Here is a 17,630-nt window from a genome sequence, read left to right as displayed (position 1 = left end):
TAGCATTAATCATAGTGAATTATTTGTGGTACTGAACAGACATTTTACCTTTAGCCACAGAGAATGGATAACCTCCTTCTGTTATGATGAGGGTGGCAAGAGGAATGTGGAGCACAAAACAGATATATCTAATAATTTATCAAAAATGTTATTGATTCTATGGATAAATAATGAAATACTGTTTCATATCTATTTCAGAGCTAACGTGAAGGAAAAAGATGAAACATTGTACTAGATGGGATGGTAATTGATAGCTGCTTTCTTCAGAATTCCAGAAGTATTTGACATAGTATGATATCAGAGTCATTTTTACATAAGCCACATAGTACCTATTGCTCATAATATTAAAGCAGTATAAAACTGTATAGTTGGACCATTGGCTGAAGAGCTAAGATTTTTTGGGGTATTTTTCTTAGCTCTGTGTTAATTGGTATGAACAGAAGTTTGTGTCTCTATAAGGTAATAGTAACAGGTAAATATAAACTTTAAATAAGGGTGAACAAGGGAGAAAGTACCAAAAAAAATGACATAGATAAAAGGCAAGAATTTAACTTCAGAGGATGATTTTGTTTCTTTCCAGTTTCCTGTTGTTTCTCACAGTTTAGTCTGGACTTTCCTGAGCCTGTTTACAGAGTTGGTGAGAATTTTATGGGTAAATGGGTCATACAGGTTTCTGGGTTATTGGGGTTTTACATTCAAATTACCTATGCAAATGTGAAAGTGACAGATGTCTGAATATGATTGAAACCTAATTTTGTTCCAAAAATCTCACCTCAATAGGTCTAAGAAGCCCAGTGTTGAAATGGTATGAAGGGTAATTCTTACTGCCACAATTCTGTTCTATAAGAAATTATCTGAGTTCTCGTTCTTGATCTAATCCTCCTTACTATTGTTCTTCCACCTTCTCCAACAACAGAAATGGGAAAGTTGATTGAATAATTTTCATTAAATATAATCAATAGGGCAAAATATGGGCTTGTTCATACACTGGAACAAAGAGTACCATTTCTGTGCACTTTTGCTTCAGCAGATGTGATGACACATTCTTCAATATTAATATTGATATTTTCAGCTGTTGAGAACTTTAAATCCCTTATATCCAAGATGGTTTTGAACAGTAAAGGACTTTAAATTGGTAGAAATAGTTGATAAGTGATATTTTATTTTATTTCTTTCACTGAAAGTACCATGTTTCTGTGCTGAAATGATTTTATAATTAAGTTTGCCCTTCCTTGCTAGCTTTTATATCTCAGCTTTTTCCTACGTGTTTACTGTCTTGTGTTGTATCCATGGCGAGAGATAAGCAGCAGTGTGAGAACGTGTCTCTTCTAGTTTAAGTATCTCAGTCAAAGGGGAGCTATTAGAATTGGTACCAGTTTGGCTGGTGACATCACTGGGTCTCCTTTGTAGTACATGGAAGAATAAGTGAATATTTGCAATTCAAGGAGCTGATTCTTTAGGAGTAGCAAAGCCCCCCAACACTTAATTTTTATTAACTGCTGTTTCACCTATATAAGCCTGTTACAAGGAACAGTTTGGGATTGGCACTCTAAATTATGTGGGTTGGAGGATTGTGTGCTTAGATTTTCTGTTAAACGTAGCACAATCTGTCTTTGTAACTTTCATCATTCTGACATGAAATCCTTGTGCTGATAAACCCTCTATAACAATTAGTTAATGTTCATGCCTTGTCACTTTGGAATCATACTGAATTAAGCTATAGCCTTACTTATGTTTATTGAAGAAACTACAGTTCTCAGGACAACCATGAAAAGTGCTAAAGTGCTATGAGGAGAAACACGGTGTAATATGCTGTGTAAGCTGCCACTTTGCTTGACAACACCTCTTTCTCTGCCAGAGTGAGGAAAGAACAGTAAGGGAGCACAGCAGGAAGTGGACTAATACAAACAAACATTTCATCTAGGGACCTTAATGAACTTCCACAATTAAAACATTAGTTTTGCAACCTTAGTCAAGTGCTGTCTATTTTGTTTTGAAAGTTTACCAAACTGCTGTACTGGGTCCTGGCCCCCTGCGCCCTGATGTGCTCTGAGCCCTGAGCAACTGCCTGCTGTTCAGGAGCAGACTGGTGGTTCTCCAACACCCATTCATACCTGTCATTCCTTGAAACCTGTCTTGCAGCCTCCTTGTCTTGGCACTGAATTTTTCAAGCTTACACCTGCTCTCTGTGTTTCTAGCTGCACAAGAGTTAATTCTTAAAACTCATGAATTTTGCACTGCATTTTTAAGAAATGTTAAATTTTTGTCACTGCAGACACAATAAAAGCGTGCAGTTCTTGTCTCTGCAGGCACAAACAATAAAAGTTTGCAAGGTCTCTGCTGCAGTTTTTTTAATCATTTACTCTGAAGTTGAGCCCTCATGAGGGCCCTGGGTAGGAACTGGCTCCTCTACAGTTCATGTCTCTTCTCTAGAGCTGTGGAGTCTCTCTAGCTCAGATCACCTTCCCTGACCTTGACTCATCTGGTGCCCAAACAAATCCATTTCAGGAAAGCACTTCATCTTCTCCTGGGTTGTTCACCTTGCATCTGTCTAGATGTCCTTCCGTAATTTTTTTATTTTTTTTTTTAATGTTCTGGTCCTGGTCTTCACATGATTTTCTCAACATGCAGGTAGGAGCAGTAATTGTTGACAGACTCTCTAACAAATACTGTAATTGATGGAGATACAGGTTTAATGTTAAGAAGGTGAGAGGCCTTGAGCACAAGCCTTATGGGGAGAGGCTGAGGGAGGGAGCTGGGATTGTTTAGCCTGGAGAAGAGGAGGCTCAGGGGGGACCTTATTGCTGTCTACCGCTACCTGAAGGGGGATTGTAGCCAGGAGGGAGCTGGTCTTTCTCTCAAGCAACCAGCACCAGAACAAGAGGACACAGTCTCAAGCTGTGCCAGGGGAAGTTTAGGCTTGAGGTGGGGAGAAAGTTCTTCACTGAGAGAGTCGTTTGCTGTTGGAATGCACTGCTCAGGGAGGTGGTGGAGTCACCATCCCTGGAGGTGTTCAAGAGGGGATTGGACGTGGCAGTTGGTGCCATGGTTTAGTCATGGGGTCTGTGGTGACAGGTTGGACTTGATGATCTTTGAGGTCTCTTCCAACCTTGGTGATTCTGTTATTCTGCGATTCTGTGCCTTCTCATTGTCATTTGCCTTCTGGATAATGGGTTTTGGTATACCAAAGGTGAATATACCACAGATGCATGTTCCATGAAATAACAGTTTTAGCAGAATTAATTTTGTAATATTAATCAGAATATATAGATTACATTTGGATGTATTTTTGCAGATATTTTTATTGCTGTCAAGAAAGCTTGCAAAAAGGTGTCTGTGTTAGGATCACAGCTTGCAATGCAGCTTCACCTGGGACATTGTCAGCTTGTGGAGATGATTAGTACAAAGTGAGCAACATGATAGGAAATTAAATACTGCACTCTTTTTTTTACATGATTTTGGTATATGAAACAGAATTATATGTGTGCTCTGACCAAATTTTAAATATGCACAGAGCTCTGTATGCTTTGAAAAGCACTGTGATTATTGATGAATCCAAGTGGTCAAGACCTCAGTTCCTCTTCTGAAAAGCAGACTACCCCATCCTCACAGAGAGCAGCATATGCTCAAATAAGTTTTGTACATATTGCATATTTTCTCAACCATGTCACCCAATCAGTAGAAATGGTCTTTTAATGCTTGTGTAAAATGAGAATGGGATTCAAGCCTATCTAGGGAAATCTATTTTTCAGATACCTTTGGGAACATGCATTGAAGGAGTTGTGTAGATTTTTCCGCTGTTTGCGTTGTGTTAAAAACAGTAGAATTGCACAAATAAGGAGGATGGAGATGTAGAATATGTTTTGAAAGAAAGGCTACTCAGGAAGGCAGGCCAAAAGAATGGCCAGCAAAAGCTGTCCTCTTTGGTAATGCACTGTCACGGTGACTCACAGACAAAAGGCCATCTGTCTGAATTGTCAGTCGCCTTACAGCACCTAACTTTGTAGTTACCTTTTACTGTGAACATGAGCATCTGCTGGAGTGCTAGGAGCATCTGAAGGACTGCTAGGAGTTCAGCAGTCCAGAAGCCAAATGATAAAAGATTTCTTGCCATGAGATGGTAAACAAAAAGCTGGATTGGAACTTCCAAGGAGTAGACTATGAAGACATACTATAAAACTATTTTCTGTGTGAATACATGATTTCCCTTGAAGGTCTTGTTGCTTTTTCCTCTGCCAACCTTCCAGGAAAGATTCTATACTGACATTGACTGGAGCAGAAGAAATAAATCCTGTAGTCCAGATTTACCTGTAAGCATTGAGTTAAGCAAGTTCAGTTTCATACATAGATGACTCATGTCAAAGCTTGATGTCAAGTGTTGGAAGGATGTTTTTGTAGTTCATGTTATTTAACAGTTACTCAGGAAAGAGTTACAACTCGTAGCTTTTTGACTAAAATTCTACAACAGCAAAACTAGTTGCTCTGCTGGGATAACCTTCAGTGAGAGTCTTCCCATGTTGTAGTTCTGTATTTGAAAGAAGATCTTTATAGTCTGTGCAGAACCTAAAAACTTCAACATAAAACATATTTATCCATCAAATATTTATTCTTCATGTGTACTGCTCTGTGTGATTCAAGTTTTCCTCAGAACCTGTACCTCCAGAGCTGTGTTTCATTGCACTGTTTTTTACTGAGAGCTTCAACTTCTTTGGTTTTAAAAATTCCAAACTAAAAAGTGTAGAATACAACTACAACTATTTGCTCAGCTGTATCTAAGTCTCAAAGGGAAAATATGATCAAGGATCCAATATGTATATTTTTATTATTAGACACATTTAGGTGCTCACTATGGAATGTGGTATAGAAAAATACCTTAAATTTAAGCATGGTCATTAAAGTGAGACAAGTACATTGCACATATCTAGGTTTCATGTTCTGACTATATGTTTCACGTTCTGATCTGTATGGAGTTGATGAATTTACAGTTCAAACAGCACAAGTTCAGGGAAATTTCTGTGCTTATCTGTAGAACACGTGAAGTCTTTAACACGTAGTGGACAGGATTGTTTTCATTAGCTGAAGCGGTGATGTCAGCCCCATGAAAAACACTTCTGGCCTACCTGCCACTGAGGCAAATACTCAAAGGGTCCTTAACCCTGCCAAAGAAAGATTTATTTACCTAAGTCCCAGATGTGTTTCCCATGCATCCATTATGTTCAAGCTTTTTTTTGAGATCTAAAGGCTGTGATCCTGCCTATACACTGAAGACTGATGTTACCAATAATTTTGTTCAGTACCTGCATATGACATGGGGGTAAAAAAAGACAGTGTTGTGCAGGGCTAAGCAAGTAATAAAATTAACAAGCAGCTTCTTGAACTAATAATGAGCTGTAAGTTGTTTTGTATGGCAAATATGGTACCTGCCCCAGTGAGCTCTTAGGAAAATGTCACATGAAAGTCTGAGCTGAGGGAGGGGGTTTTGTTACTAATTTTAAAATGCCCAGGGTATTTAAATGTTTGAAGGTTTGGGGACAGGATTGGAAGAATGTAATTTGCTTATCTTTGATGGAAATGCTGCTGCTGAAAACTGCATGATTTACAGCAGCCACAAAAATCCAGTTCATGCTCTCATTTTGATTTTGTTTTTATTTCTTTTTATTATTTTTTTAAATGAGAAATTAACAGAATTCTCAGGCTACTTCTTTTCTAATTCTCCTACTTGTCTGGTTCTCAGGTTTTGAACTTGGCTTTGCTATGGCAAGTCCCAATGCCCTGGTGTGCTGGGAGGCCCAGTTTGGCGACTTCCACAATACAGCACAGTGTATAATAGACCAGTTCATCAGCTCTGGCCAGGCCAAGTGGGTTCGTCACAATGGAATCGTCCTGCTCCTGCCTCATGGAATGGAAGGAATGGTGAGGACTCTAGCTGCCGTGTGTGGGAGGGAAATGCTCGCTACTGTGCCTTCCTCTGCAGCTGTAAAAGTCAAAGATGTCTTGGGGATCCAATGGTGATAGGAAGCAAGTGGGAGGAAGGCACCACTTAGCATGTTGGACTGCTTCAGTGCTACAGAAAACAATGTAGGTAGGTTGATTGGTGAGAATGAAAAAGCCCTGAGCGATTCTTGAGTTCTTAGCTTTGTGTCCTTCTTAGTGGCATGTACCACACTTACTCCATTGTGTTTCTTCCCCCCCCCCCCCGCCTTTTTTTATGTCTTTGCCTGAGACACTGCCTTCTTTCCCTAGAAAGCCAGATTTGTAGTCTACAGTAAGAAAGTGTCTAGTGTCTAGCACTCTGTGCTTGGTTTTACTTTGAATGAAGTACGTCTCTGTAAAATCTGCACTAAATTCTCTTACAATAAAATTACAAGAAACAACTTTAAAACTTGTTAAAAAATCATTGGTATTGGATGACTGATATAACAAGAAATGTTCCCCTTTCTGAAAAAGAGAATATTTCCACTAGCTGTTGATTCTTTTCTTCTGATAGCTAGTTGAAGGAACTAGACAGTGGCTTTGAGGGAAAGGGCATGGGATCACTCTCTATGTAATGTTATATGAAGTTCCTATCAGCAGTAGCATTGTTCTTCAAATCTTGTAAATGAATTTTAAAGGTTATAATGAACATCATGTCAAGCTAGGTTAATTTTCTCCTTTTCAGCTAGATTAACATTCATGAATTGATGCATGTTTGCTTCTAGTTTGTTATTAAGAAATAGCATAGTATGTGCCACAGTGGCAGTCTCCATCAGTACAAATGCTCTAGACCCTTTCACCACAAACGGTTTATTTCCATTCCATTATAATGCTGTCCTGATATACTGGGGTGCATTCATAACTTAGAATGGCTTTCTGTACCCATTTGTGTGTAAAGAATAAAGGGTCTGCTGCAGTTCACAAGAATTTTGATAATTTTTTTTAGATGAATCCTGAGGAACAGCCTGAATGTGACCTCAGCAGGAGATGTGGTCCTCTGCAGAAAAGCACTCAGTTGAAAGGAGCTAGTTCTCTGCTACTTACAATGCAGTTAATCTTTCTATTTTCTTAGTGGCTAAGATTTGGTCAGATCATCTAAGACATGCTTATTTTGCTGCTAGTGTCAGATGTTTCTGGAATATTTAAGAATCCTACCAGCATGTGGCAATCCACTATCATCCCAGAGGAGCTTTCCATCACAGGAGCGTTATTCTTTCTGTAACTACAGTGCTGGGGACAGAATGATTTGGAGAAGGATTCTTAATGGGATATGGATCCTTTCACCTCTAGGTCATGCATTCACAGGCAAGCTGGCTGTGATTGAAGGACTCTGCTGCCTAATGGCTCCTTGGGGACTCATCTGAAAGTAGCTAATGGATTTGGTATAGGTCTCACTGGATAGGTGGTCACAGTTGAAATAAACTGTACCCCATCCCACGCAGCAGTTGCTGGCAATCTGACTGGAGGTGTCAGCAGAGAAATCAAAGATGGATGTGAACATTGAGGCTCTGGACTGAGGTAGTTGCTGGAGCAGCGTATGTGTGTATATTAGGAAAGCCTGGCCTGCTTCTTCTGAAACTCTTTGCTAGTAACATCTGTTTCCAGTGTGCTTGTGAAGTGCTTCGTTTAGGCATGTACAGGTGGTACTTGGTGTAGGATTTGATGTACAGCAAATAGATGTATCCAGCTTCAGCACTGCGATACTGGACTGTTCACTGTGCACTGCAGTTTTGTGCAGCTTTGCTTCTTGTTCTCAAGCCCTTACCTGTTTGTGACCACATGATGTGGCACCTCAAAAGTAGAGACTGACTTCATAAGAGTAATTACGCAAGGCACAGTTCTTGACTGTGTTACTCCTTTCTTGCCTGTGGAGTGTTTGTTCTTTTGAATTCCCACAGTTTGTGGACTAGAGTGAATCATAGACTGGTTTGGGTTGGAAGGGATCTTGAAGGTCATCTTAATTCTCTCCTGCTATGGGCAGGGACACTTTCCACTAGACCAGGTTGCTCAAAGCCCCATGCAACCTTTGTGCCACCCTTTGCACTCTGGAATCCTGCAGAATCCTGCACTTGGAATCAGGGACGATGATGTGTTGAATAAAGGTGGATTACTAGCTGTCAAAATAATGGGTGATTTTGGAGATCATATGTTAAAGTTTCAGTAGAGCTAGTGATGGTGAGAAGTGGCCATATAAAGAAAAAAGCTCTTTGTGAACGTTGTTAGTTGAGGATCCATGGAGAGATTTAAGGGGTGTGACAGTTCCTGTCTTTAGGTTAAAATACTTTGCAGCTGTCTCCAAAATTAAAATCCTTCCCAACAGTAACTCTCACTTGAACAAGCAAAGGCTGCCAGCATTAGCAATAAATAAAAAAGCACAGTGTATCCTCATCCTCTGCACAGCTTTCTTTCATCCTTTAGAAACAAGGACATGAGAGGCAAGATAACAGATTCTGTTACACTCCTTATTCCTGATAGTGTAGTCCTTCCCAACAGTAACTCACTTGAACAAGCAAAGGCTGCCAGCATTAGCAATAAACAAAAAAGCACAGTGTATCCTCATCCTCTGCACAGCTTTCTCTCATCCTTTAGAAACAAGGACATGAGAGGCAAGATAACAGATTCTGTTACACTCCTTATTCCTGATAGTGTAGTCCTTCCCAACAGTAACTCACTTGAACAAGCAAAGGCTGCCAGCATTAGCAATAAACAAAAAAGCACAGTGTATCCTCATCCTCTGCACAGCTTTCTCTCATCCTTTAGAAACAAGGACATGAGAGGCAAGATAACAGATTCTGTTACACTCCTTATTCCTGATAGTGTTTGTGATCAGCATTCATGTTTTGCTAGTGTAAAATGTATCTAACACTGTGCACTAAAAAAAGTTACCTCAGGTACTGCTAGTGAGACAGTGGGTGCGTGTTCAGTACTTGGACAGAATGTAAACAATATTTTGAGCAGGAAGAAATTAAACAATTCAGGTGTACTTGGGATTTGATCCATTTTAGCTAGAGCATTCACCTAGGCTATTTTGTCCTGTACTGAACAGTGAGCAATGGTGGGAGAGGGATCCTGAGTCTGCTTTTGTTGCTAATGCAGCACAGATAGTCAGCAGTTAACTTTATCTTTGTTCCTATTCAGCATGCAAGTGTGGTTTGGTCCAAAGAAGTGCGAGTCACTGCAGTACACTGACATTACTCCTGCTCTGTTTTGCCTTGTGTTAGTGACGATCCATGCCCACATGGATCTACTGCCCTTTCACTAGTCTTTATTTTGCAGCTGCACTGAGGCTAGAAATTGCATCCAGTTGGTAAAAGCTTTGGAAATCTGAGTGAAATGACACCTAATCTTCTCTTGTGAAAACAGTTTATGGAAGACAAAAAAGACCAGTCCTGTGGTGTGGCCTCCTTTCTCACTGCTGCTGCCATTGATGGTTTTGGCTGGGGGAGGGTGCATATGCAGTGAGTAGCCTAGACTGGTGTCTGATTGGCTTTTTGATACTCTTTTAAATTACTTGGCTTTTTAATCCTCTTTTAAATGATCCTTTTACCAGGGTCCAGAGCATTCATCAGCTAGACCTGAGAGGTTTCTGCAGATGAGCAACGATGATTCTGATGCTTATCCAGTAAGTAGATTTGTCAAGGGCCATACCCTTTTTTTTCACACTTCACAGCTCAGATATACTTTTCACAAGAAACATGCTGTCAGCTAGGTATTGTTTAAGATTTAGCTTCAAGACTTGGGGTAACAGTAACTTGATCCCAGTAAAAGTAACAGAAGTATGCAGTATGTGCTGCCTCATTGCAAAGCTAAGGTAATTTCTGGCAGCATGGTCTTTTTATGGCTATTACTCAGGGCCAGTGATTCTGCATGGTTATATTGCTGTAACTACTGCAAGTGGGTGTCTGTAGTTAATTATAAAGGAGACCGAGTGAGATTAGTGCTGATTTCTTGCATTGGAGCTAAAATGTACTGCTAGGAGCATGATAATAAGCAACTTTTAAATTTTATTTAGTTAAGATGTTTATACATTGGCCATTCATTTCTAGAGATAAAGTACAGGATACTGGGCATCCAATTTCCCACTGCAGATTTCCTGCAAAGCACTGCTATACATTAATTGAAAAGGCCACAGATTAAAAAAGGAAGACAATGAATTGTTCAGGTTTTGGATGACTTTGTTACCCTTGGAACAATAATAGTTCCAAAACTGTGTGATCTAAATAATAGTTCCATCCTTGTCATCTAAAAGTGATTGTATTGGCAGAATAAAGACCTGTTTGACTACATTTAAGTTCTGTAAATTGCACATAATAAGCAAGCTATACATTTTATCATAGAAGGGAGGAGCTCAAACCATGAACCGTGAAATTGTGTTAGATGCTGTAACAATATGCAATGAGATTATTGTACCTATACATATATATACTTATCTAATATATGGGTACAGAGATACTGACTAAAAAAAAAGTATATATGTATAAAAAAAACCCCACATAAATATGTGGCATCCGAAATATGTGTATTTAAAATAATAATAGGACAGGACACCTGCTAAAAACTTGGGGGAGAATAGGGGAGAGAGAGAGAGAGTGAGTGTTAACTATACATTTTAAAGAAATGAATTCCAGTTTCAAGATTCTTTCAAAAGAGTTCTGTTTTGTGACTTCGACCCTCTGAAGTCCTAGTTCTCCACACCCTTCTTTCCTGGACTTCTCAGCTTTCTGAAATTAGTGGAAGCTTTTTCTGCATTTATTTGCATACATTTTTAGGAAGACGTAGGAACAGAAGAGAATGGTTTGTGGGGATGCTTCCCTAGCCAATAATACAATTTCAGCAGGGAGCTGCTAACTAAGTTTTTTTGAGGAAGGGAGATGCTGAAAGATAAAAATAGAAGGATGACTTTCAAGCTTTTTTTTTCTTTTAGACATTTTTCTGATGCCTTTAATGTCTTTCTCAGGAGTTCAGTGAGCAGTTTGAAGTTTCCCAGCTGTATGAATGCAACTGGATTGTGGTGAATTGTTCAACTCCAGCCAATTACTTTCATGTCCTCAGAAGACAGATCTTGCTGCCATTCAGAAAACCGGTAAACTTACTGTAATGGGCTTGATTATTCTCCATATATTAACCCTCACACAGAGAGATATGTTTGTTTACATATGACATGAGACCGAAAAGAACAAGAAAGTCAAAACCTTACCTAAACACAGGTTGAAGTCATTGACTTGGAATGAAACTCAGCTGTGACTTGCCACAATTCTAAACCTTAATTTTTCAGCTTTATTTTCTTCTGGCTGTGCAGACCTTAAGATGAGCTTGTCAAGACACTGTCTAGCTAAACAGGTTGCATAATTATATACTGCATGTTTAATTACTGGAACTTCAGAAAGCTAAGATACAGCTGTTAGATAATTTACAGGTTCATGGCCTGTGGTTTGATTTCTGTTCTCAAAAAGAAGCACGAGCAATTGTTGTTGAGAACCTTTAATGGGAGTAGACTACCTAAATCTTTTGAATAATTTTGAAACTTCCTATTCTTTCAAAATGAGAAAAAAATTGTACCAATGTTGTTCTTCACATTAATTTGATCTTTAGCATATTCAGCCGATGGATTTTATATGAACAGAGTTACAAATGTTGCATGTAATAATGTAGATAAAACAGCTCCTAAGTATTTGAAAAATTTGTGTCTTACAGCTAATTGTTTTGACACCCAAGTCACTGCTGAGGCATCCAGAAGCTAAATCCAGTTTTGATGAAATGGTATCTGGTAGGTCACCTTAAAGTACTATGGACAAATAATTAGCTGTACTGAGTCATGTCAGACTGTGAAGAAGAGAATGTGCTCTAGAGAGTTGGTCTTTTCCTTCAGTGTAATGTCTTTGGAGCTGTTGTAGTGAGATCTGTCATGGAACTTTTGTCTGTTACCTTTCAGTTGGTCAATGAGGGAATAGTTCTAATCAATCACACAAGAGAGCAAAGAAAAGGATCTTGTAGACTATGAAGTTCCTCTTCCAGTTTCTTGTATCCCAAGCAAATTGCTCTCCTGGGAGATATGACTGGGGAAAAGATACCTAGCAGTGAGGATATGCATTTGAGATGGTATCTTTTTATACATATGGCTCAGTGCTGTTCTAATGCCATTTTAGCTCTTAAATAGAGGTTTAAATCACACAAATACACAGTACTAATTTGTGTCCTTGCTTAAATATTTCTGCAGTGGCCAGATTTAGTTGCATTATTAATGTATCTTATGCTTTATATAAAAATGTTCTAAAATTTTCTAAACTTACATTAATGTTACATGGTTGAAAGAAGAGACAGTATTTCAGATAATTCCCTGAAGAAAACCTGGAAGCAAGGGCAAGCTACTCAATTGAAAATTAAACATGTAATGTACAACACAAAGCTAAAAAGGAATCCACCAATAATGTTTTTGTCCATTAAGTGTGGAAAAGTGGATTATTGACAATCTGTTAACGTCTTGAAACTAAACTGCTTAAAGTCACTTAGGCAGAATTGCTGGTCTGAAAAGTAGGAGTATAGAGGCGGCAGAACCCTGTGACCACTGCAACCTGCTGCTTGCTCAGTAAAGGCTATTTGTTTGGCTGCTTTTTTACAATGTCAGTTCCTAAGAGCGCTGTTCTCATTTGTGCTCTAACTAGGTACCACTTTCCAACGCGTGATTCCAGAGAATGGGCTGGCAGCTCATGCACCACATGAGGTCAAGCGAGTGATTTTCTGCACAGGAAAAGTATACTATGATCTTGTGAAGGAAAGAAAGAATCAAGACCTGGAGAAACAAGTAGCTATAACCAGACTTGAACAGGTAAACTCCCTGATACTCAGGAGACAGAGTCTCTGAGGAGACTTTCACCAAGGAGTTTCTATGCTTTTAAATAGAAAAAAAGGAGCAAACCAGCTTTTTTATAGGGACTTTGTGTCGTATTATTAGACATTATCTAACCCTTCATGGCCTTGTGGAGAAAGAGCCTATCAATGTGTACTGGATAATGAGGTCCAGAAAGCTTGATGACTTTTCCAGGACAATAGAACAAAGTAAAGGTTACAGTGTGATGGCACCTTATATTTGTGTATTTGGTCTGCTAGGTTTAAATGTTGTGACTATTACACTTAACGGCTAATTTGTCATTCACTAATTAAGTACTTGTCACAGCTACTTCACTAGAGAAACTAGGAATGTAGAGATTTGGACTGTGACCTCCTTCTGTGGCAAACCACTTGAAAAGAACAAAGAGGAATTACAATGGGTACTAAATGATTAGTTACAGTGGTTGGTCGGAATACCTGATAAGTAAAAGGCTTTCCTACCATGGGGTAGCACCATGTAAGGGAAAACTTTACCTTCTCTTTCCAGATCTCACCATTCCCTTTTGATTTGCTGAAAAAAGAACTTGAGAAGTACCCAGATGCTGATCTAGTTTGGTGTCAGGAGGAACACAAAAACAGTGGCTATTATGATTATGTCAAACCTCGCTTCCGCACAATTGTGAACCATACTCGACCTATATGGTATGAGATTTGTTTTAAACAACTGCTTTATCTCCTGAGCTGCTTTGTTCATTTTTTCATTTGTTTGGGTTTGAATTTTGTGGAGTTTTGTGTTTTTTGTTTTTTTTTTTAAATCTGGTTTTGATCCAAGGTTGTTGTTCATGGGCACACTCATGCAGGCTCATGTTCAGCCTACCCCCAGGTCCCTCTCTGCCTGGCCACTCTCCAGCAACTCTGACCCCAGCCTGTAGCACTGCGTGGGGTTGATGTGGCCAATGTGCAGAACCCTGCACTTGGATGTGTTAAATCTCATACCATTGGATTCTGCCCATCTGTCCAGCTTGTCGAGGTCCCTCTGCAAAGCCCCTCTACTCTCCAGATCAACATCCACCCCCAGCTTGATGGACTCAATGTCCTCATCCAGATCATCAATAAAGATGTTAAAGAGCTGGGGCTCAGAACTGATCCTTGAGGCACACCACTAGTGACTGGCCGCCAGCTGGATGTTTGGCACTATTCACCACCACTCTCTGGTGGTGATATGCCATGTATATCTTGCTACTCCTTGTAATTCTAAAAGAAAATCAGTTAGTTAGCTCTGTATTTATTGCACAGCACTTAGCTCTCCTGGATTTTTCTTTCTTATTGTCTGTCTTTTTTAAGAATTCCACTCCAAATACTAATTTTCTGGAGGAAATGGTTATTGTAAGAGCTCAGTCCCGGTACCCGTGTATTTATTTTAGATGACTGACTCTCAGATCTGCCTGTGCAGCTGTAGGAGGAATGAGAGTCTTCATTGCCAAGAGCAAGTTATCTAATTATGAGACGGTGTAGCTGGCTGCCCTGGGAGGGATGGGGGAGAAAACACAGCTTAATATTGATAGGAGGTAGAAAAGAGGAGGAAGCTGGCCAGAAGGTATAAGTGATGGTGCAGCTTAGATTGATTTTTATTTAAGAAAGATTGATGAGTAAATGTCCAAATCTTCCAAGCTGGCCTGAATGTATTCAGCAGCGCATTCTCATGCTTGCTAGTGTCAAACCAGTCTCTCCTCTCACCTCATTTGTCTGCCCAATTCCTTTTGTCACAAAGGTACGTTGGTCGAGAGCCTGCTGCTGCAGCCGCCACAGGCAACAAGAACACACATCTGGTGTCGCTCAGAAGGTTCTTGGATACAGCTTTCAACCTGGAGGCTTTTGAAGGAAAGACATTCTAACTGCAGGACACTGACTCATTTCTGACAAGTAGTCTCTCAAATGACTGCATCCAAAAGAAGAAAGTAGTAGAAAAAATACTGGAAATTATGTATTTTTGATTTACCATATAAAATGATCCAGCAGATGACTTCATTCATCAGCACCTTGCTTCCCAATGTATAAGAAAAAATATAACTCCAACTTCCATCATTTTTTTGTCACTTGTCTGTTTATACTGGGACCTCTTTGGCACAAGGACAGTCTCCTATCCAAGGATGCAATATCTAGCTCAGTGAGGCTTCAGTGTCAGTCTGTGGATGCTGTCCAATTACTGTAGGTAAAGCAAATACGGACAGCATGGTAGTTATGCCTAACCCTGAAAAATAGGAGAGTATATTTGGGAGCAAGGAAACAAAGTGCATTGTTAGCAGGAAAATGGTTGACATTTCTAGATAGATTGGAGAGGAGTAATGAAACAAAAAATGAAAAAGCTAATGGATAACTTTGGTAGAGAAATGTGCTGGCTGTGGTTGTTGGAAGGACATGGTAAGGAAGCCTGGTAATGTAAAGAGGAGGCTGGAAATAGGGAGTCAGATTACAAAGCTGCAAAACTATGGGTGATAACAAAAGTGGTGTGGACCACTTCCATGAAAGGTGGAGGAGGGTGGTGAAGGCAAAAATAAAAAGGACCAAGAAAAAGTTTGTTGGGCTAGTTGAGGAGGAAAGAAGTCTACACAAGATCACAGCTGACAGAGCAGTGGATGATCTGCAGGAGAATTCAGCGTTAAATTACTTTAAATGTAAAAGGTAACTACAACAATTGCTCCCACTCCCTGTGCTGCCTGCTTCGATGCTCTGCGGTATGTCCTGTGAACATCCTCAATTTGGGTGAAAACTCTTTCCCTCACCAAACTGCTGGATTCTGGGGATTTTTTTGACCTGATAACACCTGTAAAAAGATTGTCTTTGCACGAGAAATCTGAGTTTGTGCAACACGTAGTGGGTTCTCTACTTTGTCCAATGCTAATCCCTGCTTCTCATCTCCTTGCTGGTATTAATTCACCTCTGAAGTAGCAGTTCCCAATTTAGTCACTTTTTTTTAATGTTAAGAGGAATAAGCAACAGTTGCTGACTGACCAAAGGCACGTGCTGTGGTTTTCTACAAGTACTAATAGATTTTTGTACTCCCTTGTGTTTACTTGTCAGTTAGGATATCAGTTGCCATGCACTTTAAATATGGACATAAAAATGAACTGCCTTGAGAGGTGGCTCTGTGTGAAACAACTGATGTACAGCAGGTGCTGGAGAGGAGAGGACAGCGGGGGTGGTTTCTCTTCCCAAGAGACAGTCCTATGTGCCCTGGGAGGCACTGCACAGCAGGGTGGTCTCAGAGTGCCACCACCTGTGCTTCCTCCATGGTGCTGGAAGGCAGGTAGGCATTGTTTTCCTCTCCACTCTTAGAACCAATGTTGACAGAAGTCTAGTTCCCTCTGCCCCAGGAGCACTTGCATCTGGGTGAACCTTGTGACAGCAAATTTCTGCAACACTAGACTGTGTAGTAATAGGAGACTTCTTTCTGCTGGCTGGCAGAGGGAACTGCTAATTAAAAGAGCAAGTGGTGTAGTAGAGGAATGGCTATGCCTGTGTTGGAGCAGGAAGCAGTAGCAAGCAGCAGGAGGTCTCTGTCCCTGCAGTGCCTGGAGGGTCCATTTTACACTGCAGCTTCTATATGAGCTGTGACATCACAAGGCCTGACAGTTTCTGCCTGATTCAGAGAGTCAAGCCTGCAGACAACAAGATAGTTAAAAAAAAATCCTTCTGTCAGATGTGGTAGGATAAAACACGGTCAAGATACTTGAGATGGGATCCAGAACCAAACTTAGTCTCATGTTCATGAAACTCAGTAGCATCCTTTCAAATCAGGCTGGTTGCCTTGGGCTTTTTCTCTAATTGAAACATTGAAGCTAATTCAGTGTTTTGAAACCTAATGAACTTGGAAAGTACTGCAGTTGACAGCAGCAAGTATTGTTTCCTGTCCATTTCTATAGCTCAGAATATTAAGCTGATAGGCAATAACCATCACCCAAAGTATTTTAATGCTTGTTTCTGTGGCAAGAATTGAGTGCAGCTAAGCATTGCTGACACCAATTACTGTATTCTCAGTTTGCATAAGGCAGGTCAGTGCTGCATGAAATAAATGCATTTATGCCACAGTATATGCAGAAGTAGAAAACAAAATTAACATAGAAAGTTAAGTGATAAATGACAGGTTTCTGTTTTCATTGTGTATCATAGATTGTGGCTTAATAGGTGCATAAAAATTCCATTAAAGAATGTAAAATAATAATAAAAAAAATAACAAAATTCTCTGTTATGGTTGGGTTTTTTGACAGTTTTCCCTTTGAGAGCTGGTATTAGCATCCTATTCATAAGAGTGCTGGGGCAGCTTATTTTTCTGTTTTCTCTTTGTTTCCTCAGTATTGGCTTATTTAAATGTAATAGCATTTGAAGGGGGGAGACAGCATTTGGATTAGAAAGAGTATTCAAAACTGTTGAGCTAAAAGTAGTGCTAGCATTGAGGTTATATCAGAATATTTTGGGTTATTGTAGCTTTTTTAAACAGTAAGTGATCACATTTCTATTTTAAGCAGAATTTTTTAAAACACTGGAGCTAGACTAGAATTAACTTCTCTAATGTCTAAATACTGGAATTAATTAAACATGTTGTCTCAGTATATATTTCTGTTGAACTACTTCTCCTGTTGCCTGCACTTTCAGATAGTAAATGTCTGGAAGCTAGTATTACTAAAGCATTGTGGTAGGTTGAGAGAGGGCTTAGCTCTCCCTCCTCCACAGAGTAAGAAACCACAGCTAACTCAGTCGAAGAGCAAAAGCTATATATTTACAAGCATATATGGAAAGCAGATTATATATAACACAATATATACAGGTAT

At 39.6% G+C, this 17,630-nt stretch overlaps 1 protein-coding gene across 3 annotated transcripts in view; it reads left to right on the top strand.

The window, feature by feature from the left end:
- OGDHL (oxoglutarate dehydrogenase L) overlaps positions 1-17,312 on the top strand; it is a 55,013-nt gene extending 37,701 nt beyond the window's left edge. For all 3 annotated transcript variants that reach the window (XM_054163377.1, XM_054163376.1, XM_009901715.2), the window contains exons 17-23: positions 5,735-5,913; positions 9,524-9,595; positions 10,931-11,056; positions 11,668-11,740; positions 12,636-12,799; positions 13,349-13,503; positions 14,573-17,312. In XM_054163377.1, coding sequence (XP_054019352.1) covers positions 5,735-5,913; positions 9,524-9,595; positions 10,931-11,056; positions 11,668-11,740; positions 12,636-12,799; positions 13,349-13,503; positions 14,573-14,696 — 893 coding nt within the window. In that variant the 3' untranslated portion in view covers positions 14,697-17,312. The remainder of the gene's footprint in view (positions 1-5,734; positions 5,914-9,523; positions 9,596-10,930; positions 11,057-11,667; positions 11,741-12,635; positions 12,800-13,348; positions 13,504-14,572) is intronic.
- Positions 17,313-17,630: the final 318 nt, after the last annotated feature.

The sequence above is a fragment of the Dryobates pubescens genome, chromosome 8 (genome assembly GCF_014839835.1).
Source record: "Dryobates pubescens isolate bDryPub1 chromosome 8, bDryPub1.pri, whole genome shotgun sequence".
Lineage (NCBI taxonomy): Eukaryota > Metazoa > Chordata > Aves > Piciformes > Picidae > Dryobates > Dryobates pubescens.
This window is presented reverse-complemented; position numbering and strand designations above follow the sequence as displayed.